General features: G+C 43.2%; 2 protein-coding genes across 2 annotated transcripts; one reads left to right on the forward strand and one right to left on the reverse strand.

Annotated features, from left to right (window-relative positions):
• Nucleotides 1-967: 967 nt before the first annotated feature.
• On the reverse strand, nucleotides 968-18,732 carry smap2 (small ArfGAP2). The gene is made up of 10 exons (XM_080532215.1): nucleotides 18,299-18,732; nucleotides 7,129-7,262; nucleotides 6,900-6,985; nucleotides 6,620-6,698; nucleotides 6,399-6,458; nucleotides 5,344-5,419; nucleotides 5,096-5,244; nucleotides 4,751-4,931; nucleotides 4,242-4,636; nucleotides 968-4,003 (listed from the first exon to the last, which is right to left on the reverse strand). The coding sequence occupies exons 1-10, from the start codon at nucleotides 18,405-18,407 to the stop codon at nucleotides 3,875-3,877; spliced, it is 1,398 nt and encodes a 465-aa protein (XP_080388341.1). The 5' UTR covers nucleotides 18,408-18,732; the 3' UTR covers nucleotides 968-3,874.
• Nucleotides 18,733-19,253: 521 nt separating this feature from the next.
• Nucleotides 19,254-25,399, forward strand: trappc3 (trafficking protein particle complex subunit 3). Its single transcript, XM_080532217.1, has 5 exons — nucleotides 19,254-19,413; nucleotides 20,827-20,924; nucleotides 21,846-21,945; nucleotides 24,254-24,436; nucleotides 24,579-25,399. Exons 1-5 carry the CDS (start codon nucleotides 19,372-19,374, stop codon nucleotides 24,696-24,698), a joined length of 543 nt encoding a protein of 180 aa, XP_080388343.1. The 5' UTR covers nucleotides 19,254-19,371; the 3' UTR covers nucleotides 24,699-25,399.
• The last annotated feature ends 894 nt before the right edge of the window (nucleotides 25,400-26,293 follow it).

The following is a 26,293-nucleotide window of genomic DNA, read 5'->3' on the forward strand; positions in this document are numbered from 1 at the left end:
TCCCAGGTAAAATTATGTGTGGTTTTATTGATCTAATGTTTGACCGATGTGGCTTTGGGTAAACTCTGTGCTCAAAGGCAAATCGATGGATCGCCTGATAAATTGAACAAGACATTGACAAGCAAACAAACTTTGTCTTTGACCTGATGAAGTTGGGCCCAGATTTAAGGCTGATGAAGGATTGTCTTTCCTAACTGGCCTGGCCTATTCTCTGTATTCTGTGAGGAAATGAAGAGTGGGTTTGAAAGAGCAACGTAGTGCAGAACGAGTGACTGAAGGTGTGTTACATGGCAAAGAAAAAGAGCTGTAATTTTATACTTGTGCTTTGTAAATGTTTTCTATGTGCAGTATTTGATAATGTAAAACTGGTATTTTTGTGGTTTGTACGCTACAGAATTGATTACTTAAGGTGCACGTAGTTTTGTAAGAAAATAGAATGAAACAGAAAAAAAGACACAAAATGTCAGATTCAGAAGCCTGTATTTGCATGCCCTTTAACATCTGGACGCAAAGTCAATAAAGTTTTATTTGAATCACTACCCTCTAATGTCTTCCTTTCAGAATGTGTTGATGATACAATACAAATACAGAATACAGAATTTCAACAAAACATATTTTTATTACTTGATTTGATTTGATGTTTTACATTTAATTCATAAATATGAAACACTAACAGATGTTTGTTTGAAAATCAAACCCCCCAAAATCCAAGCAGATGAGTTGATACAAATTATTCCATAAATAACAAACTAAATATACAGAGTAAAAGCATTGGATAATCAATAGAATACACAATAATATCATTATTGACAGTTACATAAATATAGATTAATTTTGTTTGCTTAGACTTTATAGAGATTATTATAAAGAAATAATACAAGCAAAAAGGAAACAGATTTCAAGCATGCCCAAAGTTTCTCCCACAAATACTAATAATAATAAAAGAGAGATGTCATATCACCACAGCCATAGGGGGGCGATGTGTTCTATTATGTCTGAGCTGACATGTCATTGCTTTTCTACGAGTGCAGTGCTTCGCAACATCTCTACAGATAAATCAGTTATTGGCTGGACAGTGTTAACCTGACACGAAGGTCCAGGACCAATACACAACCTCCACAAAACCAAACACATTCCCTCCCTCTCCAGTATTGCTCTGAGATGAGGTATGGGTTGTATGTGAAGTGTGGGCTGTGTTGCACAACCAAATGGGATACGTTAGGGGAAAAGTGCTGCCCATCTGCCACAGGTGCTGTGTTGTTGAGGCTCTGAGAGCAGTAACTGATCAAAAGGAATTGCTATCTCTCCCTCTCTAGCTCTTCTTCTTGTCTCTTTCTGCTTCACTCGCCTTGCCTCCTTCACACTCTGTCTCATTGTCTCTTGTTTTCCTTTCGTAAAATTCGCTCTGAGAGCGCCGGAGTGCACACTGGGTTCAACGTCATAAAGGGACCAAGTCATTTGATTGGACAAGAGGCATTCCATGAGTGATGATCAGATTTCCAGAGTGAATTTACGAACGCAGCCCTTGTGTCCCTCTCTCCTCCCTGTCATTCACAGTGGCATTGTACTCCTCATAACCAACACACTTTACCCTATCCTCATACAAACCCTGGAGGAGTTCCCTCAAAACATGGAAAGGCGAAAGTCTAAACTACAGTATTTACACTATTACCTTCATGCATTTGTAATCATCTTAATCTCAATAATAACAATAATAAGCAGAGAAAAAGGTTTTAGAGAGACAACTAGGACAAACTTGCTTTGGAAATGCTTGTGTACAATAAAAGACGGGCATGGCTTGGCTTGAACTAACTAATGACCGACAATTTTCCCAGACGGAATGATTACTTCATTTGTTTCACAAAGATTGCTTGCCAAACATAAGACAATCCCAACCAAAAATGCTCCAACAGTTTCCCAGTTTACTCCACAAGTTGACATTCAGAGCTCTGATATACTGCAACAGGACTGAGTGGCGACTTAACATTTGGGGACAGTCCCCCAAAACGAAGGGACACTCGTAGACACACAGACAAGTTACATTCAAAGACATAAAGTACATTCATTAACACGCAGTGAAAGAATACTCAAAGACATACATCCATTGACTCATCTGATATTCATAGACTGTCGGAAGAAAAGCACTCGACGCACATTCATAGACATTCATTATTTAGGTCATCTAACAACAGGAGACAGAGAAAGATTGAATGCTAAAAGGAGGATTGACACATATACAGTAGAGACATTCAGAGAAAAATAATTTCAGAGAGACATTCATATTATGCTCAGACATACATTCATAGATAGATACATTCATTAACTTATGGTCGTAGAGACACATTCATTGACACATGGTCGTAGAGACACATTGATAGATAAACATTCATGACATGCAGTCCCAAAGAGGCATTCATCAGATGTGTCACAGTGTCACCACCTTGACCTGTAACTGTAGCTCAGGCAATCCCTCTATCTCTCTCCATTATCCCTCGTTCACACATTTTAAGGCCTACGTATCCAATCACTTTAGGCTGATTCCTAATTTGAGAACTGGGCACAACAACTCAAACTGACTTGAAAGTAAGAGTTGCATATGCTTGAACTCAAATTATGATTTGACCCTTACTGAGGAAGTAGCACAGTGTGTTGAAATTCTTAATTAATTCTGCAAGAGCAGAAATTAAAAAATAAGAATAAAAAAGAATGTGTAGAAAGAGGTGGCAATTAGCACACTTGATAGTGCTAACTGGCGCAATAAAAATATAGCCTCCCTATGACCTTTCCTACACGTATAATTGCACTAGTTAACATATCTGCGGATAATTCGAGTGAAACAGAATAGAATAACCACCAGCATTATGTAGCGATCCAGATGTAGCCCAATACATCTAATGATCTACAGCCATCATGAAGCTAGAGCTAAGTCTTTGGTTTTCTGATTAGCCAGTTATTGAAAGGACATTGGACATAATTGTCTTTAGGGTTTACAGTATGCACTTGTTTAGCATGATGAAAGCCCTCAAGGATTTGAGTTGAAGACCCCTATTATAGATTAGGGGTCTCTAGGTAGGTAGTGTAGCTGTTCAATGCCCCGGTCTACAAGACATGAAATGAATACATTTCGACTAAACAGCAACACACATTTAAATTGGGTCTTAAGGTTTATGACTCCACCCTCCAACCTGAATTCTATAGCAAATGATGAAACCATTCCACAAAGAGCTGACATACAACAACAAGTCATGTTTAGATTTTACGGAAATCAACTCAGGCCACGAAAAGCAAAGGAGGTTTGAGACATTCACAAAAAAATAAGGGTGATTAACCCTGTCGCATCAACTATAGTTGAAGCTGTGAGTAGTAGAAACACACACGCACACACACACGCACACGCACGCGCGCACACACACACACACACACACGCACGCACACACGCACACACATGCACACACACGCACACACACACACACACACACACACACACACACACACACACACACACACACACACACAGCTGTATATGAGATATGTTCTATGCTGTGGTCCCGACCAGTGGTCTCAGCCGCCGTCTGAAAGCCTGAGCCCGGTCCTCTGAGTGGTGGTAGAAACATTCTGAAGGCAAGCATGGATATCTGCAAAACATGGCTATGAAGAGGAGAAGGAGAAGAGGAAGACAGGAGGAGAGGAGAGACAGAGAGAGGTAGCGATAGTCTCTAACCTCTATTCAAAGCCCCCCCTCCACCATCGTCCTCCTTCCCTGCTAAAATGTCTAAAATGTCAGGGTTTGTTAGAGAAGTCCCCCAAAACAACATTTCTCCAGTACAACTGCTGGTCGTTGACATGACAACGCTGCCACTGTGGCACAGTGATGTCACTTCCAGACTTGTGACCCCAGCATGTGGGTAGAGCTTTGAGTCGTTGGTCCTCCCATGGGCTGACCGCCGTATCCCATCATCCCACTGGCACCGTAAAAGTTCATCCCTGCCATGTGCTGGGTCATCTGAGGGAGAAGAGACACACATACACAAAACGTTGATTTTACCGACACGCTACAATTCTTCAGTTTATCCCTTCTTACTACATTGACTATCATACAATACTATATTTGTCTCTATATAAAATGCACAATACTATAACAGTGATGCCTCTCATTTCATGACGATTCATCCCATCCACACATACACTCACAAACAGAAGCGAACAGAAACCCACTCTCCCAAAGCATGTGTGTGTCTCACCTGTGCCAGGTTCCACTGCAGCTGCTGGGCCTCCTGTGCTTCGTGGACCTCCGGAGGCTGAGCCGACACGCTTCCCATCATACCGTTCTGCTGTCCTCCCATCATCCCGTTCTGCTGTCCCATCATGCCTTGGTGCACTCCTGCCATGTAGGGCGACGCAGAGACCCTGCCTGCATGCGCCATGATGCCATGCGCTCCCATAACGCCACTCTGTTGCCCCATGATGCTGTTCTGCTGTCCTCCCATGATGCCGTTCTGCTGTCCCATGAAGCAATTCTGCTGCTGTCCAATCGGGGCCATCTGTGAGGTCGTCATGCCTCCTCCCATCATACCCCCCTGGGCAGCCAGGGAATGGTATGATCCGTAGTGATGGCTCGGGTTCATATACAGGCCAGCTGGAGACACAATCATAGACCAGTTATCACACACACACACACCCACACGACACTCTTTCCCTTAACCTTTATCTGCACTGATGTGAAAGCAGGCCACCGAATACCAGCTCGTACCATGGGCAGCCATGTTGTTGGTGTGTATTGTGGGGGTGGACGCGTAGAGGGACAGGATGGAGTCCTTGGACAGTTTCTTCACGCCACTGTTCTCTGCTCTGGGCGCTGAGTCCAGGAACAGGCTCAGGTTCTCAGGTACAGAGGCTGCTACACGCCCCCGCGGCATGCAGCTAGTCACCGGCTGGAGAGAGAATGTATAACATGTGCGTCTTGAATACAACTGTGTGTGTGTGTGTGTGTGTGTGTGTCTGGGTGTGTGTGTGAGAGAGAGAGAGCAAGAAAGAGACAGAGTGAGTGTGCGTACGGATACGGTAGGGGGTCAGCCGTTGTGTAAGTGTCTCTCACCGTGGTCTTAGTGGAAGAGGAGGAGGAAGAGGCAGGAAGAGAGCTGAACAGATCCAGGGCAGGGTGCACCAGAGTTGGGTTAGCCAGCGCAGGACTCTCCCTTGAGCTGGGCCTCCCATTACACACAGTAGCATGGGGGGCAGGGGCATCTGAACGAGAGAGAGAGAGGAGGAAGGGGGAGTAACCAGGGTGTGTGTGAAGGTGTGACAGAGAGAAGAGAGCTATGAAGGTGTATATAGCTAGCATACCCAGTCCTAGGAGGTCTGAGACAGAGTGGGACTGTGTCTTTGGGCTGGCCTTGAACTGCTGCAAGTCGTCCCTCTTCTGTAGGAGTCAATAATATCAGGAACATCGACATCATTGATACTTCAATTCAAACACTGTTCAGATACCAAACTGTGTACAGAGTAGGGGTGGACAGAGACGTCATTATCTGTATCTGTATCTGGATAGAAGACCTGACGTGGCCGTGGTTTATACCGGAAGTCACGTTAAATGCAAATGTTGTATTTTCTAACCTAATATGCAATTTTTGTGCCTTCAAAGCATCAAATTGATTTCATATTGGCATATAATTAAGCAATATCATACGAGAGGGAGTGCTGTTATACTGAATATCAGCACGGCTGTGATTCAGTCGTAGGTACGAGGCCGCAGGCCGAGTACCGCTTTTATACAACAGTTCTACAGCGCCATTTATTAGTTAACAGTAATAAGCGACAATAGATTATGATTTGTTTGTTTATTTAATCATTTATTTTGACTCTACTATTTAGAAAAATTGTTCCGCAACTGGACTTCAACTGGACTGTTGCCTAGTAACCTGAACACAAACATCCGCAGGCTAGCTACTTTCGGTCATTTAATAGAACACCTGTGCGGTGGAGTGATACATATATAGTTAAAAGTCCCAGTGCTGTTATACTGTATCTCGGCACTCATGGAATGTCTCTTGTCCAATCAAATTACTTGGTCGGAACTAACTGTTGTATAATTAATTATATTTAATCCAAATGACTTTCCAAAATGTACAATCCAAAATGCACAGCTGTCAAGTCTTTGTACAGTACAACACTGTTGGTATTCTGATCACTGACACAGTAATCAAATGTAACGGTATAAACTATGCCCACTTCAGGTCTTTACATACAGATACAGATAATTTTGTAGGTGGGACAGATACAGATACAGATACAGATAATGACACCTCTGTACATCCCTATTGGATACACTGGCACAACTGCACATACTGTACTGTACGCACTCAGGCTTTTTTACCAATGCACTTTCAATACACACTCACCAGCTTCATCTTCTCAAAAACGACTGGTTCCTTGGAAATGTTTTCACAGCTCTTCTCTTTCTATAGATGAGGAGACAAAGGTCCACATAGGAAGGTCAAATCTAGTTTTAGCTTTGATATATATATATATATATATTTTCTTCCCTGTAAAAAAAAAAAGCTTGAGTAAATACAGCCTCTTTTTTCTCTCTCTCAGTTTATATGAGTCTGTCCAGACTCACTCTGAAGCTCTGGATGTCGATGACTTTGTCCATGTACTTCTTCTTATCGTACTTGTCCCTGATAAACATCTCTGCAGACCTACACAGCTATGTCAAGGAGAAAGACAACTGGCAGGTCTGTATCTCACTCACATACTCGCACGCAGATGCACGCACACAAACACAAGCACACAAATACACAGCACAGATAGGGAGACTGTCCTTGTAATCTCTAATTGTATAAATTGGATAAAAGTGTCTGCTAAATGGTTCAAATGTAAATGTAGGATGGTGAGGATACTGGTCTGTCTCTGGACGTTGGAAGCACTCCGGCAGGAAAGCCTCATACAGGCGTCTAGCCTTAGCATTCCCCATCTCCTGAACACACTGGAGAAAGGGACAAACATTCAGTTTAGACAGACAAATACAACTGGTAGAGACAACCAGTAAACAAAGGGAACCAACACCACTGAACCCTGTGAGATGACAGTATCATTGTTGGCTGGTATATATCAATAATATCTTCTGACCAGGATCTGTTCCTGGGTCCACTGGTCCAGGTTGACAGATTTGACCCGGGAGATGTGAACGCCCAGGTTCCGATGGATCCCCGCGCAGCGGATACAGATGAAGATTCCAAGATTCCATGAGGCCCATCTTGGACCTGAGAGAAAGACATGACATATTTCAATCGTATAATACTTATAACGTATTGGGTCAATATTGGGTCAATATGCGACAGTAACACTCTTACCTTCCTCAAAGGAAGGAAAGAAACAAATATAAAGATGAAGAAAAAAGAGAGAGGATGAATTAGAGAAAAAAAAAAAAAGACAGGGGGAAAAATGGAGCGAGAGACTGATTAACTTTAGGCCAATTATAGATTAAGCAAGCTCAAGACCTCAATTACGTATTTTAAATCCATCAGGGAACTGTGTAATCCCATGTAAATGGTCTGGCATCCTGACGGATAATAAGCTTCACCACCAGAGTTAGCCTATATATCTGACAGTGAGGAGGGAGGGAAAAGAGAAGGAGGAAATGGTTGAAAGGAGGAGGGAAAAAGATAGATACACACGCATGCACGCACAAACGCACAAACACACAAAAACACACATGCCCCTGTTGGTGAGCGGTACCCTGGATACAAATGACTACCCCCCCCCCCACACACACACACACACATACACACAGTGTTGGTACCAATTACCTACAAGGCTGATTATTCACTGACACACTTGATAGTGTGTGTGTGTGTGTGTGTGGGGGGGGGGGGGGGTGGTTGTTCGTCTGGTGTTAGGCTATGTGTACACATGTGGCAGTGTGTGTACCAATAGCTCTAGGCTCTCTGCAGAGCTCTCTGGATAGACGCTGAGCAGGGAGCTCAAGGGGGAGAAAATGCAACATCTCTCTTAGGCTATTTTTCTGCACAAATTATACAACCGTCCACTTCAGCGGATACAGAGAGCTTCAAAGAGAAGCTCTGTCTCGATCGCTCTCTCTCTCCATCCTTCCCACCCTCCCTTTCTTCTCTCCATTTCCATCTCTGGCTCTTGATGTAGTGTGCCCTTATGACCACTAGATGGTGGAGCTGACTTTAGTATCTCTCTCTCTATTTTTTTTTTGTGCTATTGGCAGTCACAATGTTAGAAGGAGGAAGGATTATTTTATTATTATTGACTATTTCACTACAGAGTGGCCATGCCTTGAGATGTTTTGACACCAACCAGTCCACTTCACTGCATGCCACTCTTTGATCCCCGCTTTTTGCCGTTAGCCATCACAAGTTTGAGTTAGAAAGTCTCGAGGGAAAAGGGTTTGTGGTTGTAGTGAGGAAACCCTTTGGTGAAAGTACTTACACCACTTCCTGTCTGTGCTCCCTACGATAGTTTTTTTACTTTCAGAAAATCGTTATGTGTGTACCAGGCTTTAGGTCTGTTACTGACCTCCCCACTGTCTCTAGGATAAGTCAGGGGTCCTGATCATGAATGTGTCCAGCCTGATTTACAGTGCCCCTCCATAAGTATTGGAAAGAAGAATGTCACAGTACTTTTGGGTACCCTAAAATCGGGGGGTTAAGCATAAAAGGTGTTCCTAATGTACACAATACCATCAAATAAAAGTAGAGTATCTCTTCTTTGACCTCATAGCATTGTTTGATTTGAAATCCCAACAAAAACATGCTTCACTGTCCCGTTACTTACACAGGGCACTGTATAATGTCCAAAATGGCAACAATTGCCACACACCAATCACCAGAAATATCATATTTACAATAATTACAAATAGACTTGGCAGTAATATAGAAATATGCAATGGTGAATTAAAGTCTGTATGAACCTTATCCACCCTTAATTGTATGTAACCAACGGTTATATGATTATGGTGCCAGCCCTATGGTGACATTTATTGAGTGTTTATTGAGTAATGTGAGGAGTATGATTCCTTTCGTATGCAACTATGCATGCATGTGTGTGCATATGCATGAGTGTAGAGTATGCTGTAGGCTTATTCATGTATTTGTGTAGCATAGGCCTATTCAAATCACAATGATTGGTTTATCACAAAGCCCCTTTGTGGGATGAATAGTCTTGTGAAATAATTGAGATGTCTCAAAAGACTTTTGATGTGGATGTGGATCTAATAGGTTGGCAGAGACAGACAGTTAGACAGTGAGACAGTGAGACAGTGAGACAGGGCACTGTCTAAATCCAGCAGACACAGGATTTGAGCCTGAGTGACAGTGAGTGACGGCTGCTGCTTGCAGGCTAATAATAGCAGAATTATTCAGCAAAGCCTATTTAGACACAAACACTGGGACTGAGGCCCTGTATGAGGGACAGCGATGGATACGATTGTATGTGTGTGTGTGTGTGTGTGTGTGTGTGTGTGTGTGTGTTATTGCTGTGGCTAAGATATGGCTAAACAAATCGGTTCTCTCCATCCTCCTCTCCTCCAGTTATCCAGCTATCCTTCTATTCTGCATTCTACATTTCCTTATTTCTCTCCTCCACACATTGCAATGGTTCCCTCTCTTCCTGCCTTGGTCTATTGATATCTCTCATGCACACACTTCTAATCCCTCTCTTTGTCTTTCCCTTCCCTCTTTTTCACTAGTCCCTCCTCTCTGTTTCCTCCTCTTTGTCCCTATCTCTTTCTTTCTCCACATCACTCTTTTCCATGAACTGTCCCATCCCTCTCCCTCTTTCCCCTGTGTCTGTCACTCCTTTTCTCCTCCCCTCCCCTTCTCTCTCTCTCTCTCTCTCCTTCTCTCTCTGTGTAATCTGCTTGTGGGGTATTAGAGTGTATTGCTGGAGTGAGGCCTGGGAAAGGCCCTCACTCCCAGCCACAGGGAGACGGGCGTCGAAGGATGAATGATATCACATTACACATCACATTGGATATGGGAGAGAATACAACTGAGTTATCAAAAGTTGTCATGACTACACCTGTTTTATCTGTAATGTCATGATTATGACATTACTAGGCAGGGTTCAAATCTAGTACTGCATATTCTTGAAAGTGAGAAGATAAAGAGACTCTTGGAAAGATAGAAAAGGGAAGGAATAATGAAATACTGTGGTGTTACATTAGTAATCTTCTGAACCCTTGACATTAATGTTTTGACTGCAAAAAAAGGAACCCTAATGTTGGCCCATATCGAAGAGGACAAGCTTTGTAGCCTTGTTCCTCTCTGACAAGCTCCAAACATGTTTAAAGTTACAATGCAGAAGCTCTGTGACTCGTGGACCCATTCGCGGGCATGCTCCTCTGTGGTGAATAGGTTATGGATAGGTAATTGATGGATTATCCTGGCTGACTAAAAGGTGGGATACATAAACATAGGAGAGAGAGAGAGAGAGATAGATAGAGAGAGAGAGAGAGAAAGAGAGAGAGAGAGAGAGAGAGAGAGAGAGAGAGAGAGAGAGAGAGAGAGAGAGAGAGAGAGAGAGAGAAAGAGAGAGAGAGACGGATGTGATTTGGTTGTAAACAAATAGCCTGGTGAACTTTGATTGTTTGATCACCGGCTGGGATACCAACAGAGGGGGATGGGAAGTGAGCGCAGAGATCAGAGATATGCCTAGTAAAACACACACACACACACACACACACACACACACACACACACAGCTACATATGGCTCATTAGCCCATATCCCACAGGGATATAAAGAGCCCTCAACGTGTGCCAGTCTAATCCCATAAAGGGTCAGACGTCAGTGGCACCTCCTACACCCACCCACACAGATACAAAAACACATACGCACACACACACACACACAACTCTCCCTCAACCCCCACCTTACCCAGCATGCTGTGGGGCAGACAGTGACCCAGTAGGAACACCACTAAAGTGGCTCTCAGATGAGCAGATGGCCCCCCATGGATAATTAACCACTAGGACCCCCCCCCCCCACCACAGCACAGTCACAGTCACAGACACACTCCGGACTGGGAGGGAGAGCCTCTACAGAGTCAGTCATCTCCTTGATTCAAGAGGAGGCTGATTTAAGGATGCAGGAGACCAGAGAAGTGTAGTCAGGTGACAGCTCCATGGCAACTATGGGACCGTGTGTGGCCTGCGCTACACAAACACAGGCCCCACTCAAACAAAAGATGCAAACTCCCAGACACACGCTGGAGCAAGCTGCAACCAGTTTGGGACAGAGGAGGGTCAACAACATTCACCTGCCTCATTCTTTCTCCACGACCGCCCCTTTCATTAGCATAGACTAGTAACAGAGGTAGCAACAAGATGATATTTTGTAAACCTGCTGTAGAGTATGTGTGAGCAATTCTGAACGTGTGTGTATGTGTGTGTGTGTGATGTTTGTTTACGTTGCCTAGTAACACTCCGACACAATCTGCTCCGACTTGCTAATCAGGTGAAATCACACACTAACAGTAAGAAGGGAAGACTTTCTTTCTTCATCAAATACATTTACAGGAAAGAAGCTTACAAGGATGCTTGTGAATTATAATACAATGAATTAAGGGAATTACAAATATTACGTTTAAGTTTAATTAAGTTTTAATTGCTTTACAATTCTGAGAACATTTCAGCTTTTCAATATAGGCTATTGTTAAACATATTTCATACATGAAAGTTGGGTCTCTGGTGGGAAAATGTGCAGGTGTCAATATGCATCATAAGATACATCGCTGTCAGTCATACCAAACTATATAAATACAAATATTTACATTTTACATTTAGCAGGCGCCTTTATCCAAAGCGACTTACAACAAGTACTTTTGTCTAAAGTAAGTGAATCATCTATATATATACATAAGTTATCATAAGAAAAAAAGTATATATATTTTTTTTATTGCGTTTTTATTTACTACTTCACTAGAGTGGTCAGCCTTGAGTCCACTTTGTTCCCCGGTCAAAAACTTTGTTTGTGTTTGTTTGAGTGTGTTTGTTTGAGCTTGAGAAAGCCTTGAGGGAAAAGGGTTCACAGTTGTTGTGCAGGGTACCCCACACAATGATCGATCAAAGACAGTTACTCTATCATACTAATTATCTGTCTCATTTGCTCCGAAATATTAACATAGTGCAGTGTTTCCTCCAGGAATTTTTACAATGGTGGCGGGTAGTGCTGATCGTGCACGCGCATGAAACGCGCACGCGCGCTCAAAACTCGAGGATGGCCCAAAAAAATAAAATGTTTTCCTGTACTTCTCCCGTGTGTCTCTTATTATCTGTGTCTGCATGTTTTTCCAGCATGTAATTCCGTTGTCAATAAAAACAAAAACACTGATCTGACGTTTTTTTTCACAACGTTATTACTTGTCACTTTAAGCCCAGGAGGGAGTTAGCGATTAGCGATGTTTAGCTTAGCTTAGTTTAACAGAAGTATCTTCACTTTTAACATGACTTCCCGTGGTCGTAGAGGGCTGGTCGACGGCTTAAAATGAGTAGACCTTATCCAGCTATAGTCTTGTGTTTCTACCCCGGGCATAGCCGGTGTTATTCACGGACAAACACTCCTGTTAGAGTGGTTCTAGTACACTGGACATAGGTAACACATAGAGAGGCTTCTCCTCTCTCTCTCCATCCTACACTACACTACACTACGCATCCTATACTACACTACACTACGCTAGCTCGCGGTGTTCGGGTGACAGCCAGGGCGCGTTCGTAAATACGCTCTGGAAATCTGATCAGCACTCACGGAATGCCTCTTGTCCAATCAAATGACTTGGTCCCTTTATGACGTTGAACCCAGTGTGCGCTCCGGGGCTCTCAGAGCGAATTTACGAACGCAGCCTCAAGTTCAATACTCGCGACACACACGGACTGGTCCAGTTTCAGCGCTTGTGGGTGTGTCTAGCGCTGTGAAGGTCTGAAAAGCGGCCTATTATTATTTTTTTTTTTGGGTTGAGAAATCTGCATGGTGGCGGAGGAAATTCCATCGTGGCGGTGCGCCACGATGAAATGCATGTAGAGGAAACACTGATAGTGGCAGAGTCGTAACAAGGGCATTATTAGAGATTATTGTAGCGGTGTAGACAGCTGAAGTTCCCAGGCCAAGGTAAAAGGTGACAGAAGAAAATCAGCTGGAAGAGAGAAGTCATGTGATGATGATGTATATGGCTGTTATGAAAGTGAATTGTATCTGCAGGTGACCAGATCATCTAGATCCAGGCAATAGTGTGCAAGGTGGCATTGAATGTGTCACTATCGCCTCGATAACTTCAATCTATTTCTCCTCCTATGCAACTGTGTTATAAATGTTCATTCTTTAGGCCAGGTTGTAGCAACTTCATGATGGGTAGCTCTGCAAATGATCCTATCATGCCTGGGCTGGGTTTGGGGGATTTGTCCATGGCTCTATCAGACACATACGACAGTAGATCTTGCTTCTTAACTTTTTGGATTGAAATCAATACTGTGATCCAAGCGTCCTCTTTAGAGACGTACACATGTATGAGTGATTACTAGTCACTCACTAGTACTGCACTCTTAAAAGGAAATAAAGCAATAAAAAAGGTAATCTAATTCATTCTGGCATCCGCGACCTCTGCTGTGTGTGTGTGTGGGTGGGTTTGGGTGCGGATGTGGGTGTGCGCTGCTATTTTCTCCCCTAACCCTTAATCTCATCCAAGTAATTAGCCTATAGGCTTTGCCACAGTCACACGACAAAGATAATATTATGCACAACAGAATGTATTATGCACAACAGAACATGTGTTGAGTAACACTTAATACTGTAGGCAGCTTATACTCTGTTACAAAAGGTAGGCTACTTAACTGGAAGAGGCTGCAAATAGTGCTTTTACATGCAACATTAAGTGATCCTGAACATGGCTCATGTCTACCGCAGATATGTTTGATGATGTTACATACTGTGTGCAGGCTACAGTACTTTCACACTGATTTCTGGCTCTGCCGAGTCTGTCCCCATTTCAGCTAGGGCTGTGTGAGACTAGATGTCCCATGGTACATGAAACACACACATTTCCCTCTGGGCCCCAAATGTGTGTGTGTGTGTTCCATTGAAATGTTGCCATGGCTTTGAGAAAGACCTTAGGCACAGAGAGCACTGCTCCCAATGCTGTTGCAATCATTGCCAGTGTTGGTGGTAGGCTTTACGTGTATGTTATCAAGGTCTTGTTTATTTCCCTTGTTGTCGACTGCTGTGGCGATCGCTGCAGATGTTAACGATATTGACCTCAACAAATTGTTTCATCAGTTATTTTTAGACAGTTGCTTTATGGGTTGAAAACATTCAACCAAACCTGAAAAAACATTACAAGACTCTCTTAAAGAACCTCCAGGCGACTTGGAAGAATATGGTCATATCCGGCCCTCTTCCATGTTATGGGAGAGGTGATGGTAAGTGGAGGCGTCTTTGCTCTCTCAACAAATGGCTGAGAGAGCAAAGAGAGAGAGCTAGCCTATGTATGTCAGAAGGGATCCTTTTCATTAATAATTTAGATTCATTCTGGGAGAGACCAGGATTTTTCAAGCGTGATGGCTTACATCCCAATTACAGAGGTGTTAGATTATTATCAGGAAACACAGACAATGGTATGGCTCTATGACTAGGCCTGACTCCCTCAGAACCAACACGTGACACTGGACAACTCAACTTTGCACTTTGTAATATTAGATCACCATCATCAAAAACATTTATAATCAATGATCTAATTGTCGAGAACACAACAGAAACATGGCTTGGTTCTGATGGAGTTGTCTCTCTTATAGAAGCTTCTCCCCAAGATATGTATTTTTCCAAGTTACTAGAAAAAACAAGAAAGGAGGTGATTAAAGCACTTTGAGCTGCAACGTTTGCAGGAAAAGTGCTATACAAATAAAAGTTATTATTACATTTTTACATTTAGCAGACGCCTTATTCCAAAGCGACTTACAATCAATACATTTGAATGCTAAGCATGTGAATCATCAGTCCACCATTCGTGGCAGGAAGAGTAATCTAGCTCAGGCCCGGGGCCATTGATAGAAGGAGAAACCTTCTTCTACCACCTTTATTATTATTATTATTATTATTATTATTATTGGCACTGTTTGCAACAACTTGACGTCTGTTTCATAAAGGTTGCAGTAGTAAGATATACAGTATTATACAAGTGGAGTCCCTCTCTCTCTCTTTCTGTGCATGATGTAGCCTATTTGGGGTTAACATCTGCTCTCATCGCTCTAGTCATAACAGAGATGTCATGGGGGTCAATCCATGACCCAAGCACACATGGATTGATGGAGACTGCTGTTGGTACCTTAATGAAAGTAGAGAATGATTGATGTCACAGGGTTGTAGATTAAATGTATGCATGTTTGTGTGAGAGAGAAAGCACTTACGAGAGAGAGAGAGACAGGATGTGTACGCTCACAAAAAGGTTGAGACAGATACATTTCCTATTGCACTGCACCAAATATGCAGAAATAAGAACCACTTTTTTTCTTTCCCCGAAATTACAAAGAAATACTGCCTACGGATTATAATAATAATAATAACTTTTTATTTGTATAGTACTTTCCCTGCAAACGTTATAGAACGACAACCCAGAACAAATCTAGTAGCCTACTAGTGGTTACTGTTACTACTACAGGAATATAACTGTTATTGTTCATTTTCCTTTGACCTTTCTGTCATTATTGATGTATAACTTCCTATGTTTGTGTTGGCAATGTATCATTCTAATAGAGCTTATTGAATGTAATTGAATTGAGAGAGAGAAGGGGTCACTCAGGACGCAATGCCACTCCTGACCCTCATCCAAACAGTCAGACCAAGTGGAGTCAAGTCACGTGAGCTGATATTTGATTGGCTGCAGCATATCACATTGACACGGGACAAACACATATCTATATCCATCTGTGAATAGTAAACAAGTTGACAAAATGTGAGTCAGACTATGTTGTTTGTTAAGTGTGTGTGTGTGTGTGTGCCATTTTATTTATTTTTTTGCCATTTTTAGCAGACGCTTTTAATCCAAAGCGATTTACATTTTACGAATTATAGGGACATTCCCCCTGGAGTAGCTGAGGCCTAAGTGCCTTACTCAAGGGCACACTAGTGGTGGTGTGGTTTCAGGCGGGATTTGAATTTACAACCTTCCGATCACCAGTCCAACCAGTCCAACTCACTATCCACTAGACCACCACTACCCACTGTGTGCCTGTGTGGTCTGAAGAAGTGTTAGATGGGCCAGAGGTGGTCTCTTTCCTCATGGGCCAACTCTAGGATGATATCTGGCCCTGATACATTCCTGGAGTTACTTGGCCATCTTTGGTCTAATAGAGTGATGGGCCAGCTGTGGTACTGTATGTGGAGGACGGCTATAACACGTCGAGATTTTTACTAGGCCAGTGTAACTCAAAAGCTTAAAGTATGAAGGCCAAATACGTTACCGTAGTTGCTGGGTCACTTGGATTTGCAAAGAAATGTTAATTCTGTGAAAGCTATTCTACCTCTCCCCTTTCCCTACGTTCCTCCCTCCTCTCCCCTTACTTGACGAGCCCTTGAGGAATGTTGATCCACTGCTGAGGACTATAGCAGTATTTAGTCCTATAGCCAATGAAACAATGAATCACACATTCTGTGACGCATCCCGAAATGGATAAACTGGTGACTTAAACCGAACCAACAGTGTGTAGAAATAACACAGACCATTTGTGGAAATCTGCTCATCTCATCTAGTTTAGAAGAGTTTGATTGTGGAACATTGGCAGACTCATCAAAACCAGTTGAGATGAGAAACATCTGAAGAGATCTAGACACGTCTCATTTGGTTTTGATTAGCCTGTCAGTGTGGCCAGTAAACAACACAACGCAGACTAACGAGAGCTGAGACAGTCTACTTAGGCTCAACCTAAATGTCATCAGACAGACCATCCGGTTCCCAGACTAAGATGTTAACAAATGACTGAACTGATACAACAAAGTCTATAGGCTACATGTGTGTGGCTGAACAGATCAGATAAGACTACACACACTGGTAGCAGATCAGCTTCCTGTGACTTATAAAATAAAACAAGTGTCCCCAAACACTCACATGTGACATATCCTCCCATTTATAGGAGATGAGACACAACACATTAAGACACCTGGCTGCCCCTCCATCGCATGAAGTCAGATCATTGCGATGTTGCAATATGACAACCCTTGTGTACATAAGGTTCAGATATAGGAAAAAGTTAGGATATTTATAGCATAGCATAGAGTACAGCAAAGTGTTTTATTGTATAGTATATTAGTATAGTAGATAGTGTATATAGCCTTTATTTATGTAAACCAGCTCTTTTCTCTTTTTTGTTTTATCCTTGGCCCTCTTGTTTTTAGTCTTTTTTCCTAGCACCAGGGGAGCCCCCCTTCCTAAATTTCGTTGTATGGTACCTGTACTGTATTAATGACAATAAAGACCATTCATTCATTCATTCATTCATTCATTCATTCATTCATTCATTCATTCATTCATTCATTCATTCATGTTCTCCCTCCTCTTTAAACTAGCTTAAGTAGTTAGCATACAGTAAGGAATTCAAAGAAACGTTGTCCCTTACAAAACCATGTGTTAATATGGAACCCTCTGTCAACAGGTATAAAACTGTTATAGCGACCTAATGCTGTTATGCTACTAATCTATGTGTTTACTCTGTTGGTTAGTCTGCTGCTGCTCGCGCAGACTCAGGCTGTGTTCGTACATTCGCTCTGGAATCTGATCAGCACTCATGGAACGCCTCTTGTCCAATCAAATGACTCGGTCCCTTTATGACGTCGATCACAGTGTGCGCTCCGGCGCTCTCAGAGCGAATTTACGAACGCACCCTGACACACGCTGCTATTTCCCACCTGCTCTAGTTATATAGGGGCTCAGTCTAGAACAGTGTGTACGGGGCGACTGTGAATGTCAATGCGGTGTCTTTCACTTCACCACTATTGGGATTTACAACATGGTCCCATATAGGACTTAATAATAATAATACATAATTATAAATTAAATAAATAATAATATACAGTGACAGCATATTATCTGCTGGACAGGTCAGAGCAGAGAGTATGTTTGCGTTTTGTCACTCAAAGCAAATGGAATAACGGGAAAGGAGGTTGACTCATCCAGTTCCCAGTCGTGCCCCCCCCCCCCCCCCCCTGTCCCCCCGTACAGCACTGACATACCCTGGACAGACACCAGCTCCATCTATTTCTAAGGCTATACATGTACAATGAACACTTACCTTTGGCTTCGCAATCTGCACAGAATTTATTCTCCTCCAGCGAAAGTAGGGAGGTGAGGACAGCCGTGTACCTGTCAATGTCTTTCACAGATTTGCCAGTCATCATCATGCTTTATTCTCTCTTCCTCTCTCTCACACACACCTCTCCACCTCCCCAGTTCCGATGCAGTATTTCAGATCAACTCCGTTTTCAAAAAGAAACAATGCAGAAACAACCGATGAGATGTTCCTTCCTCTTTAAGATAGCTTAAGTGGCTATAGCCAGCTAGCATGCAGTAATGCATTCAAAGAACGGCTGTCCTTTTGCAAAAATATCCTTGGAAAAAAATTTAATTGGGTGAAATACGGCAAAACAAATAGATGGGATTTCATTCAAGGCTTGTCCTCTAAAAACGGTTTCGCTAAAACAGTTTCCAGGCAGCGCATCTCCTGCTCTGACACCTCTCCTCCCTGCCCCTCACTCTCCACCGTGAGCGCGCACGACACGCACACGCACACATTTTCCACAGGTCTTTCACAGCTTATGAATGAATGGTCTTTATTGTCATTAATACAGTACAGGTACCATACAACGAAAGTTAGTTACATGATACAAAATCCCCATCATCAGTATATTATAATCATATTGTTTCACAACGATTTGTATGGGAATACCTAAAGGAACGTTTGCTGTCAACATATATTTCAGTTGTTAACAGATATTTGTTACACAAATGAACAGTCAGAGATGGAGGCTACAATACAATAAGCTGCAAATAATATAGACATTACATGTCTGTTCCTTCAAGTTTTCACAGTCCGTAAAGTTTTCAAAAAAATCTTATGAAAGTGCGCCACCTTGTGGTACATTTTGAGAAGGGCCTCCACTGCGCCACACACTCCGTACAGCAGGTGGCGGTAGAGCCTCGACGTCAGTCTGAGCACCGCCAGGACGGACGTGGCAGAAGAACAAACAGCAGCTGACAGGAAAACAGAAGATCGATCACGGGGGACAGCTTGGAAAGAAACACATAAATAAAGGATCACTTTCGAGTCACCTTATCTAACTATTCTAGCTCGTAACACAAGACACAATGTCAAGGCAATCCAACCGAACGACAGACAACAAGAAGATGGTAAGGAGCCGCTTTCCATTAACGCTGGCTAGCCAGTTAGCATGGCTACGGATCAGGCTGTGAATCCAACACAAGCTAACCGATTCTGCTTGTCTTGACTGTGTGACTTGCGTGTTAACCGTGTAAACCGGGGTTAACTTAATGTTTAGTGTTACTTTGCTATTCAGCTGCATGCCATCATTGATGAACAAACAGCAGGTCAGCTGACAGATCCATAGCCGGATATCATCCTCCTCTACTAGGGCTGCGTTCGTCAACTCGCTCTGGGAATCTGATCAACACTCATGGAATGCCTTTGATTGATTGATTGAAAACTTTATTAGAAGATTTGCAGAAGTAGGTACATGAAAGTACATATTACATACAAGGTCAACTAACAGGATAAAAACCCAAGAAAGCCACTGGCTTATTTCAATTGGGGTCCTTGATTCTCATTTCATCGTTACATGTAAGACAGACAAAAAAACTAGTACTATCTACAAGATAATACAGACAAATAACTAGTACTATCTACAAGATAAACATACATCCATCATGGGAAGAACAATACAACAAAACATAGGGTATGTACAGCGGGTAGGACAGGTGGGGACATACACCACAGGTGGGGGCGGGGGACAAAACACAAAGTATGTACAGTGGGTAGTTCGTGTCTTTTAATCTGATTTTTGATTTTTCTTGTCTTCTTCTTGTTTTTCTTTTGGTAAATGCCTCTACTTGTCAATTGACTTGGTCCCTGATGACGTCGGACGCAGTGTGCGCTCCGGCGCTCTCAGAGCGAGTTTCCGAACGCACCCTAGGATAGAGGCTCTAGTCCTGTGCAGATAGGAGCCATGGATGGACAGTAGTCTGAGACTATTTATTACATAATAAAGTCGTTATTTCACTGACTGGTGGTTTGTCGTGTGGTTGTCTTCTTTGACGGGCATCAAGCTTGACCAAATCCCGAATTGGAGCTAAGGTTACCTCGCTAACTCCTTTCTCTTCAAAGTAGTATACCCCTCGAGTAGTTGAAAAGTGTGTTTGTATTTTTGGGAAGTCAAGCTTTGTGAAATGAGTGAATGAAATCAGGATATGTTCTATCAATTAGATTATAGTGAAGAGAAAGGTGAACCTGTCCTGGTTATTAGGATGGTACTCCTCCAGGGGGTGCTGCTCATTGTTAAGACACAGTGGCCCCGTCTCGAAATGACCTCTCTGGTCTACTTAACCTACTGTATGGAATACTGAGAGGAGCTCTGGAGAGATAGAAGGGCCAGGTGGAGTGCACATTACTATATGGATTTTACTTAGGTAGGAGAAATGGAGGATGGGCTGTTGTTTCTCGACTGTTCCATCTTCTTTGATAAAATTGTTTCGGCCTACTTCGTACAGGTTTATTAGTAACACTTTTTTCTCCATGTCTCTCTGTAGAACTCTGAGCTGTTCACTCTGACATATGGGGCCCTGGTGACCCAGCTCTGTAAGGACTATGAGAATGATGAAGAGGTCAACAAACAGCTGGACAAGATGTGAGTCTCCCGTCTCCAGTCCAAGCATGGGCTGCCGTAGTCTTAGAAGACCACAGCGCTAAGAAACTGTGTGTGTGTGTGTGTGTGTGTGTGTGTGTGTGTGTGTGTGTGTGTGTGTGTGTGTGTATGTGTGAGAGAGAAATGAGCTGTTTGCTCTGAAGGTGTGAAATGGGCCACTACTCCTCCCATACCACTCTTTTTGAGTTTATCTGTGTCTCGTTAAACGGTCAGACAAAGGTACAGCTTTCGCTACCCCTTGATGTTACTCGTCAATCTACACTACACTGACAAATTCCCCACCTCTCTATCGGTTTGACCCACCCCTCACAAATAGAGCATAGTGGTGATGTATCAAGGCATTAATCGCCTCTCACATGTCCATGTTATGTGTCTTCTCCCTACTTTTATTACTTTGCCTGGAATTCCTGGACTCTTTTGATCCAGGCCCATCATGGCAGCGTATTCCAAGAAAATTAAATTAAGGACATAGCGATTGTGCTGTGTGAGAATAGTTAGTTGTCATTTTAAGAATGTATTTGGTATTCCTGCAGTGAGTGTTCTGATCTGAGAGAGGTGTATGTTATTTTTTTCTTCCTCTTATCTCAGCCCCTAAATTTAGTCATGCTGAGATGGAGTTTTTCTTACATGGCCTTAGAAGGAAGTATCCTCCTGATACACCAAGAGTGGTTCAGACGAGGGCAGGTCTTCTCTCTCTCTCTCTCTCTCTCTCTCTCTCTCTCTCTCTCTCTCTCTCTCTCTCTCTCTCCTCCCTACCTCTGTCTACCTGGTACTTTACTTGGGCCCTGTCTTAAGGTCTGACAGTAAAATGCAGAGAGAGAGAGGGTGATTAAGGATGGCTCTCAGTCTCTCCCTCTCGCTTACCCCTTTACTCTTCCTTCCTCCTCCTATTCTGTTTTCCAGGGGCTATAATATCGGAGTGCGCCTGATTGAGGACTTCCTGGCTCGCTCCAGCGTCGGGAGGTGTCAGGATTTCCGAGAAACAGCCGATGTCATCGCTAAGGTAACAGTAACGTAGCAAGCCAATCAGAGCGTGACCATGGAACTCACCCAAAATGAGGGAGAGAGGCAGAGGGAGAGAGGGAGGGAGGGAGAGAGAGAGAGAGGTCTTGGAGAAGTGGCATGGGAGAGGTCTTGGAGGAAGGGAGGTAGAGTTGGGAGGGAAAAATATTGGACCCAAATTGTGAGAGAGATTGATGGAGGAAAGAAAGAGAGCGTGGACTATGAGCAAGTGAATGAGTGAGTGAGCTAGGGAGGGAGGGAGACCGAGACTGGAATTTGAACTCCAACCTGCAGTAGTCTGCATAGTTTCTGAGCTTTCATCGCTCTTCACTACTGCTTTTCATTCTTCTGGAGTCACGCAGGTAGGGAAACATCCCAGCTATGCCACCACAAAGCCAATTTGTGTGTGTGCGTGGTGCGTGTGCGCACGCTCTTACGTCTGTACCTTAAAAAAGCAGGAGCCGGCTTTATGGACAGGATTATTTCCCCCCACACTGCCTGTTGTCTTTGTTTCCTGATAGCCAGGCCCGCACAGTCAACTTACACCTGAGGTGAAATGCAACCCTGCACCTAAACACATTAGTTCACACTGAAGGAATGACGGTCCCGCTGATGCCCAACACACAGACACACACACACACACTTTCCACCCCTATCCGAACTCTTGGCTGCATTGTCAGACAGCTGTCTGCTGAACAGTACGGTGGCGCTCCCCCTCCCTCCCTCCCTCCCTGTCCTGGGCCCAGTACCAGACCACTGTGGGTTAGGGTTGGGTACCGTTTGGGTTTTATCCGGTACCGGTACCTAACCGATACTTTAAAAACGGTACCGGTACCAAAACGGTACTTAATTCGGTACTTTTGATTTTTTTTAAATGACATATATATATAATAATAACACGGTCGACAACATTAAACAGCTTTTCACTTTTTTATTGCTGAGGCACAATATATATTAGTTAAATATACACTCAAATTAAAATAAATGAAAATAAAACTCCTGAGCCTTGGGGACTCCATTAAGCTGGGGGTGCCTATCGTTGGTACTGATGTCGAATACGAGTACACACTTGTTCGGCAGCCCCTCAAGGACATCAGAATATTCTTAGAAAAGGGATCTAGTGAAGAGGCCTGCATAGCCCCCAGAACCAAGAAGACCGAGAGGAAATATAACTCTGATGAACTGGAGCCCTCCGCCTCGTCAAAATCCAAACTCTGTTGCCGCTCAGCTACTACTCCCCTCCCCCTCTCTGGTCCATGTTGACATGACGATTAATTTTTCAGACACAGTAGTAGGATAAGGACAGTACCCGAATATCAAGAGATCCCCGATCATGTTGTCCTCCTCGCAGAGACGCAGCCACACATCCGCACAACGTCATCAACAGACGCGTCGAATCCTGGAGTGCACTGTCCAATCAAAGGCTTGCGTTCGTAAACTCGCTCTGAGAGCTTCGCAGCACACACTGGGCCCGACGTCATAAGGGGAGCAAGTCATTTGATTGGACAGAAGGCATTCCACGAGTGGTGATCAGAATTCCAGAACGAGTTTACGGAACGAGCGTCGCGTGACGCCAACCCGCTAGCGGAAGTTGCTATTAGCAACCTTCTCGTTATCCTTCCGTACTCGCTGCTTTCACTGAGTGGAAATTTAACAGGCGATGTGACGTCGCGAGATAGAAAAGTACCGAAATGAGGCACCGAAATCTCCTTTGCGATTCGGTACGGGTACATACCGAATGTAAAGTAACCGGTACCTACCGGTACCGATTTTCGGTACCCAACCCTACTGTGGGTGGAACGTGTTTTAGCACATCCATAGTGCCGCTCAGGAGGTGGCAGAGGTGACACACTGAGGTAGGAAGGCAGAGAGCCCTAACATCCATTGTGCACATGTAGAACACTCCTCTCCTCTCCGAGTGCTGCCAAGTAATTTCCCAAGTGTCACTCTGCTCTAGCAAATGGAAATGACCGGTAAAGGACAGAGGCAGTAACAGTATGGACAGTATGAATAACAATTGATAGCCTGAGGAAAAGGCCTGACCCTTCCCTAACTCACACAAAACCTTTCTCCTGTCAATGGAAGACATGTATTGTCATAATTATCCATTGTTATGAAAGTACCAGTTTAGGAGAGAATGGTAGAGAGAAAGAAACGGTGCTAGGAAAGGGTTAGGGTTAGGGTTCAGGTTGGGGTTAACCCTAAAACATGGGATAGTTACACTAGATGGCATTTTGAGATTAACCTAGACAAAACATTATATTTGATTCTGTTCTATATTCTAATGTCCATCCCCTGTGCCCTGTTAGGTGGCGTTTAAGATGTACCTGGGCATCAGCCCCAGTGTGACCAACTGGAGTCCTGCAGGGGACGAGTTCTCCCTCATCCTGGAGAGTAACCCATTAGTAGACTTTGTAGAGCTGCCTGACAACCACAATGCCCTGGTCTACTCTAACCTACTGTGTGGAGTACTGAGAGGAGCACTGGAGATGGTGAGTGTGTGTGTGCGCATGCGCCCCCCGTGCCTGTCTGCCTGCATGCCTTTCATATATATTTCTCACTCACTATAGTGTTAAGTCTATTTGACATGATTTTATATAATGTTATTTTCACACACTGCCCTCTCTCTCTCAGGTCCAGATGGCGGTGGATGTGCGTTTTGCCCAGGACACTCTGAGAGGGGACAACGTCACAGAGATCCGCATGAAGTTCATCAAGAGGATCGAAGAGAACCTACCGGCAGGGGACGAGTAAGAGAGACGGAGAGAGACGTCTCACCCAGGGAGTGAGACAGAATCTCCTCTCTAAGAGACTGAAAGAAAGGAGACGGTATCAAGTGACTAAAGTGGCCTCCTCTCCTCGTTTCCTCCCCTTCACGCACTGACCGGAAGACACAGGATCGGTGGAAGCATTGTTGAAGACACCAACTGGGATTGTGCTGTCTAGTTCTTTGACATTACTGCAGGTGAAGGAAAAAAAACAAGTAGAGAAAGGCACTTTAGACTATTGAGATGCACCCCATGACCTATGACTTACATTAACCATGACCCTCAAGCTCTTGGTTAACTCTCTGTAGGATGAAACTGCTCCTAGACACTGATGCACTGTAAGTGATCTTAGATCTGTGTCCTTCATCCAGAAGTCATCATTACACAGGGGGAGATGAGAACATCTTTGGACACTTGTTCATCACTTACACTCATGTTGACATGTTGATTTTTAAATTCTGTTCTAAGTTTATGTTAATCTATATTGGAAAATAAGGAATATCATGGTCCCAAGATCAAGATTGGTTGCAAGCAGTGTGTAATGGTATGGCCAGAACATTTGAATGCTAAGATTAGTTTTTGAATTTTTCTTTGCTGCCCCTTTTTTAAATTGTCATATGAAATACACTGCTGCCACATGCTTGGTAATATTATTTATGTATCTGGATGTCATTTAATAAATTGATGACGGAAGTCGGTGTGTGCAGTCATTTCATGGATATACCCACACAACATCAATTCAGACGCGCAATGTTTCTTTACCTACTTTTAGCGCGACGAGGTGTCGAATCACACGACCACTCTTCACAATTATTATGAAAAAAATAAATTATAATATTGACCTCATACAGGGCCGGCCAGGGACAGCCATACCATACAATGCCCAGGTCTGTATTAACCCTTCCTTGATATACATACAAAATCAGGGGTTGTCATTTATGTTATTCGTAAGCAATTAGACCTAATGTTATTTAGACGCAGGATGGAATTGAATTGGTGTCGGCCAATTCTTATTTTATTATTACTTTATACTTTTATTTGTATAGCACTTTTCCTGCAAACGTTGCAGCTCAAAGTGCTTTAATCATTATAATCATAATTTCATTATTTAGTCATTTAAAGGCAATATTAAAAATATTTTTTGGGGAGAAGGTTTTTTGTCTTAACTTATTGAAATTTGCTGAGGTTGCATCCCTAATGTAAACTGGCAGTGCATTGGCAGAATGCAGCCTCACCAAATCTTCTTCTTTTGTACATGTGGTACACAGAGCAAGCCAGCATCAGAAGACCTGAGAGCTCTATTGGGCTGATATACTAGCAAAAGGTCTTTCAGATATTCTGGTGCTGTGCCAGTGAGAGCTTTATAAACAAGCAGAAGGATCTTAACATCTATTCTGAACTTAACAGGAAGCCAGTGTAGAGTCTCTAAAATAGGAGTTATATGAGCTCTTCTGCTTGTTTTGGTTAAACTCTCGCTGCTGCATTTTGGACTAATTGCAGCTGGCCAATAGTTTTCTACGGAAGACCAGAAAGGAGACCGTTACAATAGTCCAAACGGGTAATAACAAAAGCATGTATCTC

Source organism: Nansenia antarctica (assembly GCF_963989245.1).
Source record: "Nansenia antarctica genome assembly, chromosome: 5".
Classification (NCBI taxonomy): domain Eukaryota; kingdom Metazoa; phylum Chordata; class Actinopteri; order Argentiniformes; family Microstomatidae; genus Nansenia; species Nansenia antarctica.